This window comes from Chelmon rostratus, chromosome 8 (assembly GCF_017976325.1).
Source record: "Chelmon rostratus isolate fCheRos1 chromosome 8, fCheRos1.pri, whole genome shotgun sequence".
Lineage (NCBI taxonomy): Eukaryota > Metazoa > Chordata > Actinopteri > Chaetodontiformes > Chaetodontidae > Chelmon > Chelmon rostratus.
This window is the reverse complement of record NC_055665.1, coordinates 11,771,516-11,780,093: the sequence shown is the minus strand read 5'-3', so window position 1 is coordinate 11,780,093 and position 8,578 is coordinate 11,771,516. Positions and strand designations below refer to the sequence as shown.

Sequence of the window (8,578 nt, the reverse complement as noted above, 5' to 3'; positions counted from 1 at the left end):
TATCTGTGTGGCTGATGTGAGAGTTAGAGAACATTTCTGCGAAATAATTCTTCCTTTTAGTGTTTTATATTCTGAGATTAAGTTTTCAAAGACATTAAATCACAAAATTAAAAAAAAATCTGAACACAAACATAGCCATGTTGACTATGAAGGTACATAGTTGAAAGCATCAGTGATCTTACAGTGCTTACAGAAAGCAAAACCGGTACACATTCTGTTGTGTTGGCTCCAAGCTCCAGCAGATTTTCAATGAAACACCACGCTGTATGAATATAATGTTTGAGATTGTTTAATTTACCGAAATGAATCTCTCTCTGTGATATATGGCAGAAAAGTCGTTTAAAAAAAGCAGATATCAACTAAGGTGGAAGTCAAGTCTCACACCAATCACCACACAAGACAAACCAAAAGAGGAACTGGCGTGGATTTGCCTACAGTGTCTACAGTGCGCTCTGTTGCCCGTACAGTTCATGTCGTAATGAACTAACCTCCTGGACAGCAGCCACAAAATCAGGTAATATTCTGATATAACTAGCTAAAACAATAATGGTCGTGTGTGTGTGTGTGTGTGTGTGTGTGTGTGTGTGTGTGTGTGTGTGTGTGTGTGTGTGTGTTGCTGAGTCTTTCTGAAGCAAAGATGAGGAAAGGTTCACCGCTCTGTGACAAAGAATTTGGGGATTTCATTGTCTACAATACAAAATGTGACTAAAAGATTCCGAGAATCAGAATCATTTGTTCTCTTTATGTTTATTTCATGTTTTGTTTGTTTGTTTTGTTTGTCATCGAATAATCAGAAAAGGAAGCAAAAATGAGTGTACGAAGTTCATATAATCATATGATGAATACTTTCACTTTTGAATAGTTAAAGTACATTTTCTGTATATGACACATTGATAATCCCAGTATTTTTGATATTAATGTAAGGAAATAATGAATCATGCAGTTTGGCGATTCTTAATTTTTCGGTTGGATGTTGGATTTATTATTATTATTTCTTGTTTGTCATCGTTGTTTGCCTGAATGATGAGATTTATTTCTTAAATGTGTGTGCGGTTTTGTTAAAATGGTCATGAGAATGCATAGAAAAAAGAGGCGAGTCATGTATGAAAGGTTGCTTTTTACCTTTGGTGAGACAGTTTAAATGATGGCTTGTGTATTATGTGTTTGTAACCCTTGTTACGTTGTATAACAGCACAGGTGAGTGAAGATCAATGATAAGAGCTGGACCAGTATCAGAAGGCACTAAGCTGGTCAGAGCCAGTGCATCAATAATAACAGACAACAATGAGCTGAGTTTTCTGTAATTCTTTTAATTTTCTTAAATAACCAAAACAATTGAGAACACAACAGTATTTTGAAACAATGAACAGAAAATAATTAATAAAAATAATGAAGCCGACAAGGAAAACAAAAACCCTCCGTTCTCACAGTTAACTTCTGTGCACCAATGTTTTGTCTTGCCACACAGTCCGTGAGGGAACGACAGGAAGTATGCAGCCTCTGATGGAGTATGGCTCCAACTCTTTTCAGTTGTTACCACCAATACACCAGGAAAGAAACCTGGGTAAAACAAAACCTGGGTAAAAAAACCCTGACCTGTCGGTAGGCCAGACAAGATTCAAATGGTTTGTTGCAGTCATACACAATCTGTGCAAATCATGTTCATTTTCTAATTCTCCATGAATTATTACCTATTCAATACACTTCATTTTGTAATAATTAGCTCAAATCATGTTCTCAAAGAGGTTTAGTTGTACAACAAAAATATATCTTTACTTATTACTATAACATGGAAAAAACAAAAAGAATTCAAATAATCTTTTCAATACATTTCCATCTGTAGTAAACATAAGGCTGGAATAATAACACCCCTGAAATTTATATATAACATTAAATAATCGGCCCAATTAAGTGGCGAGGCCCAAGCTAGTAGGCTATTAGCAACTCAGCGGCATCACCAGGCCAACCAATCAACATCAAGGGATCACGTAGTCATCCGCTGAAGACTGAGATCAGCTGGTGTGCTTCTCCTTGGTTGGAAAGAAAACCTGCAGCCACAAGGCCCTTGATGGAATAGTTTGGACACGCCTGCTCTACAGCATCTCACTTCACAGATCAGCAACTTTTGTCCAGTCACACTTTTAAGGTTTAACGTAGTAATATAGTAATCAGCAACTATTCAACATCCTCAAGATTTAACATGACTTCATTTGCAAGGTCATTTTCACCTCTTACCCGCTGGATGATAATGGGATTAATTTCCATTATCATCAACCGGAAATTTAATATCCATTTCCACTGCTTCGCGGATGACACCCAGCTCTATCTTTCCTGTAAACCAACCACTGCTCTCCCACCCTCGTCCCTCACCCTCTGCCTCTCTGAGATAAAATCTTGGTTCACCTCTAACTTCCTCAAACTTAACATTAACAAAACAGAACTTCTTCTGGTTGGTACTAAAGCATCACTATCCAAAACCGACAGTTTCTTCCTCGATTTTGACAGCTCCACAGTGTCCCCCTCCCCTCAGGTTAAGAGTCTGGGTGTCATCCTCGATAGCTCTCACATCAATAACATTACCCGGTCTGCCAATTTTCATTGACACAACATCAACCGTCTCCGTCCCTCTCTCACCCCTCACACCACTGCTATCCTGGTCCACAGCCTCGTCACTTCCCGTCTTGATTATTGTAATTCACTCCTTTTCGGTGTCCCTCACAAGTTCCTCCATAAACTTCAACTGGTTCAAAACTCTGCAGCCCGCATCATCACCAAGACCCCCTCCTCTCACCATATTACCCCCATCCTTCAGCAGCTCCATTGGTTCCCGGTTAAATACAGAATCACTTTCAAAATCTTACTGTATACATTTAAGGCTATCCACAACCTCGCCCCCCCATATCTCTCTGACCTCCTCTCCATAGCCACCCCCTCTCGTTCCCTCAGATCATCCTCCTCTCTCCACCTCTCTGTGCCCTCCGCCCGTCTCAGCACCATGGGGAGCAGAGCTTTCAGTCGCTCTGCTCCCCAACTCTGGAATTCACTCCCGCCCGACATCAGAAACATTGATTCTCTCCCCACTTTCAAATCCAAACTGAAAACTCATCTGTCTGACTGCCTTTTCTTTTAACTCCACTTCTCCTTGTTGCTTGTTTTTACTTATTGGGTTTTATTTATTGTGCTTGTATTTGTCTTGTGTTATTTGTGTTTTACCTGCTCTGTAAAGTGTCCTTGAGTGTTCTGAAAGGCGCTTCCAAATAAAATTTATTATCATTATATTATTAATTTTTGACTTGACTCGATCTCAAACTGTCACATCACATTCACGGAATTCTCTGATTGGCTGGTTGGGGAACATGTGATTTAACCCTTTCCGTAAAACACAATGCCTTTGGCATTATTCCCTATTTATGCAAATGACTTGTGCATTTTAAACCGACTTTTTAAGAACAACTTTTAACAGATGTATATATATTGATTACTTATTTCAATTATTTAGTCGTTTGGTCGTATGGTTTTAGATTTTATTTCATCATATTAGAGCCATATTAGGGCTACATGTTGTTTCAGATCTGTTTATTCTGTATGTGGACATAAACAATGCCAGCATCTGATGTATGTATGTATAAAAGATGGTTCTTGGATGTGAAGATTAGTGTTGTTCGAAGAATTTCCACTTTCACAACTGTTTTAATGTTGTTTCATTTAAACATCCCACAGTGTGTTTCACCAACAAACCCCATGGAAAAGGAAACAAAGATGGTGATGCTGTGTCTCCTTGTTGCAGGTAAACAACGAGTCACCTCTTTGTTTCCAATCTCATTCTTACATACACCCTACTTAATGAAAAAATCCATGGAGGAGACTCCTAGAAGTCATTTCTTTCTTTGACACTGCCATGATTGTCTTTCAGCTCTGAGCAGCCCTGCGTTGAGTGAAGAATGGAAGGCCACTGTTGTACAAAACCTCGAGGCCCTGGTTTCATCCTGTGTTGTGGTTCCCTGTTCATTCAGCCATCCTAAAGAAAATCTGCCCTCCTCCAGGCTCAGAGGGATCTGGCATCGTTCAAAAAAATGGGATGAACGCATCTATTACTACGACAACACAAAAGTTCTGGACAACTTTCGAGGTCGCACTCGGATGTTGGGATATCTGGGTCAGAACAACTGCACCCTAGAAATCACTGATATTAAAGATCATGACAATGGCCCTTTCTGTTTCCGGATTGAATTAGCACGAACAGAGACTGACCAACCCACCAAGGACATGTTCTCCTTTGTTGAAAGTTGTTTCGAGTTGACAATGCTGCGTATGTCATCAACTTCCCAACATTTCATTAATCAGTATCAACTTTATGTTGCAACCATAGCCTCTTACTTTATCTCTGTCTTTTTTTCATTATAGCTGACCCCCCAAAACCTACATTGATTAACCCAAAAGAAGCACTTCAAGATCATCCCCACACTCTCATTTGCTCAGTGACCCATACCTGCCCCTCCCATCGGCCTAATCTCACATGGAGTAGGGGCACCGCAGGTGATGTCACTGAGGTCCACAAAGAAATCCATCCTGGTTACTGGGATTTACAGTCCATCCTGACGTTCATTCCTGGGGAGACGGATGACCACAGTGAGATCACCTGCACGGCGCATTTTAATGGACGGAAGACGTCCTCCACCACACTGAAGCTCCATGTAAAACGTGAGATCTTTTCACTCCTTTATAATGAAGTTTACATACTGGATATATTCATGCAATATATAGAAGAACGGCTGCTACATATAAGATCTGTCTGTTTTAGGTGTAGAAAACTATAAACACATCATCATTCCCGCGGCTGTGGGGATTGGTACTGCCATCATCTTTATGGCCACCTGCATTTTCATGGTGAAAAAGTACAGGTGAGTAACACAGTACACTGACATGAAATGATAGACAGAGCACATGAGATTTTGAGCTAAAAATTGTCTGTGCTCTTGCACATGCCTCCATTTTTAATACATTTGGTCAAACAATGTGCTCCTCAGTCAAATGACATTGTTTTCTGTCTGCTCAAGGACACGCATTGCAGAGCTCCAAAGTCAGGACGGCAGGTAAAAATGCTGTGGAAGCAGATTCAGTTCATCGTGCTGTACTGATATCACATGATTTCAATTCATTTTCATGATGTAATGTTCTTTAACGTTTAGCGTGTGGAACCGGCTGTCCAGGCTGTCTCGCAGGTGGTTTGTGATTCTCTTTCCTTTCTCATCCTGGAGAGTTGACCAGAATACTGTTATCTTAGTGGCTCTCAGTTGTACAGACGTGTAATTTAATCTGTTAAATTTTCAGGATGCATTCTGTTGGCCCACGACCATCTCGACCTGATCAAAGGCAAGAGGCATTTTAAGTGTCTTTATATCCAAAATGCTGAATGGAATTTTAGTGACTAATTCTGTCCTTTTCTACTGCAGCTTTGTATAAACTGCGTCACTGTAATTTCCATGTCTGTGAAGAGGTGTGACACTTTTTTTGTTGTTTGTACTGTTGTCTTTGATAAGATTAATTCTGCGCCTCAGAGCATTTGCATAGTTTCTGTTCTTCTTTTTCTCCACAGAAGGTCTATTGGAGCATATTTTTGTCAGTTGGTCATTTTTTGGTTTTACTTTCAAACTGAACCTTTGAGAACGCATTTTTGCTTCACCCCGATTCCAAAAATGTTTGGACGCTGCGTAAAACATGAATAAAACAGAATGTGATCATTTGCTAATCCTTTTGGAGATTCAGTTGAAAAGAGCACAAAGACAATATGTTTGATGTTTAATCTCATCATCTTGATTGATTGATTTTTAAATAAATAAATAAATATCTGCTTATTCTGGATCTAATGCAGCAACACGTTTCAAACAAGTTGGGACAGGAGCAACCAAAGAAAAACGTGGAATGCCTGTCTGGGACAGTCCACGGGTAAACAGGTTGATTGGTAACAGGTGCTGCATCCTGGAAAGGCTCAAACTTATGTTTTACACAGCGTCACACAACTTTTTTGGAATTAAGGTTGTGTAATGAAACTAGCATATCTGGCATGTTGATTCATACTATAATATATATAATCTGTTTTTCATACAACAGAGGGCCTAAACGGGACAATTTGCATTTAGATCATTTGTGAGTATGTTTAACATCTGAAAGCTACGTAGCTAATTGTTGTTTCCAATCTGTGTCATGACATGAGTTTTAATTCACAGACCCAATCATGTGAAGTCAAAAACCTGTGCTGATCAGAAAACCTCGAAGCCTCGTTTCCCATCACCCAAAAGGTACTTGTCTTACTCCCCTTGAACCTGACCTTTTAACAAAATATAGATATATTGTATTTCAGTAATGTCTTACATCATTCTCTGTCTGTTGTTATGGGCCTCAGCCAGCCAAAATCCTGCAACTACAAAGAGGTATTTTTCATTCACCAGTGATTTATTCCCAAAAATTACTTACTGGCACTGTCAACATCTGACAATAATGTGACAATAATGACCATAATCTCTCACAGGACCTCGATGACGGTGACGATTACATGAACAGTGCGGAGCTCAACATCTATGGAAACCTGTGAAATAAAACCTTTCGATGAGAGTTTGTGATAAAAGCAGACAGCAAACCAATCCACGCTTATAATGATCATTAGGTATTAAGCGCATCTGATGATTGCATGACTACTGTGTTAATCTCTCCTATCAAGCAGAATATATATTATATATTTAACTCTGTCTGTGATAATGTGGCTTCTGTGTAGCAATATGTATGCAGTTTTGTTGTCATTGCATATGTTCAATCGTTGTGTCATCATTGTTGGGCCTGAAACGTGTCCATCAGGGATACAGCCAACAGTTTAGCTTAGCTTCGTGTAAAGACTAGACTCACTAAGTGAGGGGAACAGCTCGCCTGGTTCTGCACAAAGGTAACCAAATCCTCCAACCAGCACCTCGCTAATTGATAACAAAAAATGGCATCACGTTCATTAGCAAGCTTTAAAGGTTTTCGTAGGTTTTGTTAACAATGGATGGAGCCAGGCTAGCTGTTTGCCCCCGTTTCAAGTCTAGCTAAGATAGCCATCTGCTAGCATAGATGGTTAGCCTAGCATACAGACATAAAAGCTTAAAAAGTTGGAATCAACCTTTTCATCTCATGGAAAAAAAAGGCTGATAATCACATTTGCTAGACAATGTCTTTGAATTAAATTTACAAAGCCTACACATATATAAGGTATAAATAAACTCATATATAGTGCTGTTGTATTTGATATTTCATTGGTAAAAGTGACAAAACACAGATGTGGACACACGGTGTTGTTAACAGAAAGAGGATCTACACAGCAGCCTGGCAAAGAAGGAGCTCGTAGTGCAGCTGATTTTATCCTCCAGCTCTCCAGGGAAAGGCATGGCTGAGACAGTGGACAGCCACCTCAGCTCAGCACTGAGTCAGAAAAGTTTTCTGACCGGGAAGTTGTTACCCATTTCAGTATCGGTAACAGGCCAAAAGAGATGTTGTCAGTTTGCCTGTTTACCTGCATCAGGTTTGGGATTTACCACAAAAATATAAAAACAGACATTCATCTTTTACACTTTTATTTACACTGTCATAAGGTTTGAATGAAAAGAAAACACAACTTACACACAACACATGAGGTCAAAGATCTAACCCGGCCTAAATTCAGTGTTTTATATACAGTACAATAACAAATATAAAGTCAAGGCCAGATCATTTAAGAAATTAAAAAGCCACAGTGCAATGACTTGATCACACAAAATACATTAATTCAAAAAGATAAATCTAACTTACTGAAGAAAAAAGTGATAAATATCAGTGACTTGTTCAGAGAAAAAACAGATACAATGTAGAAAGTCTTTAAAAAACATGTGTAATAAACTGTTACCATTAGTTTTAAGCAGCACTGCTGGATGACAGTATAATGCCGAGATTCCATTAAACAATTGTAAAACCGGCAGAGGCTGTAAAACACCAAAGTCTGTCTGGCTTTTCAGTATTTTTCCCAAAACATATCAATCTAGCTATGACACATAGATTATTAGAAATCACAAAGTATAACACCAATCAATTCTACATATTCTTTGGTAAATTAGCTGTATTTCCCCTGGAAACCTTTTTCTTTTTTTAAAAAAAAAGATCACCCAGATTACAAATTTGACATTTCTATGAGGTTCAACTAACGACAGACAATTTGTCACTTCACCACAACAGAACCCATGTAAAGTCTGCTAGTTTGTTCACAGACCCTACAGTATTAAGTCTTATTAACAATATGACAATATGTCACATACAGCACTTGTCTGTTTAAAATAAAACACTAACTCATGATTACAGTCGAGGCCAAAACCCAAGGCCCAAGACCGTTCAGTCCCTCCACAGCATCTGTAAACACAGATTAGACCTAGATTGTTGTTTTTCTTATTTAAGAAAAAGTCACTGATGAAGTTTAAAGGAAGGCATTGATTCTCAGTTGGTGCCACTGATTGATCATCCTCAAAAATAGCTTAAAGTCAAAGGGATTTTGTTTTATTCTTGCACCTTTTGATATGCG

The 8,578-nt window shown here is 38.9% G+C and overlaps 1 protein-coding gene across 1 annotated transcript; it reads left to right on the top strand.

The window, feature by feature from the left end:
- The first annotated feature begins 446 nt into the window (after positions 1-446).
- Positions 447-7,265, top strand: LOC121610101 (myelin-associated glycoprotein-like). The gene is made up of 12 exons (XM_041942036.1): positions 447-514; positions 3,721-3,787; positions 3,914-4,309; positions 4,405-4,701; positions 4,802-4,901; positions 5,058-5,093; positions 5,190-5,222; positions 5,332-5,373; positions 6,112-6,147; positions 6,228-6,299; positions 6,404-6,431; positions 6,530-7,265. The coding sequence occupies exons 2-12, from the start codon at positions 3,742-3,744 to the stop codon at positions 6,590-6,592; spliced, it is 1,149 nt and encodes a 382-aa protein (XP_041797970.1). The 5' UTR covers positions 447-514; positions 3,721-3,741; the 3' UTR covers positions 6,593-7,265.
- Positions 7,266-8,578: the final 1,313 nt, after the last annotated feature.

Coding starts and splice junctions, on each gene's coding strand:
- LOC121610101 (XM_041942036.1), top strand. CDS start 3,742: ATGGAAAAGGAAACAAAGATGGTGATGCTGTGTCTCCTTGTTGCAG. Junction 6,148..6,227: donor AATTTGCATTTAGATCATTT/GTGAGTATGTTT, acceptor TTTAATTCACAG/ACCCAATCATGTGAAGTCAA. Junction 6,300..6,403: donor CGTTTCCCATCACCCAAAAG/GTACTTGTCTTA, acceptor TATGGGCCTCAG/CCAGCCAAAATCCTGCAACT.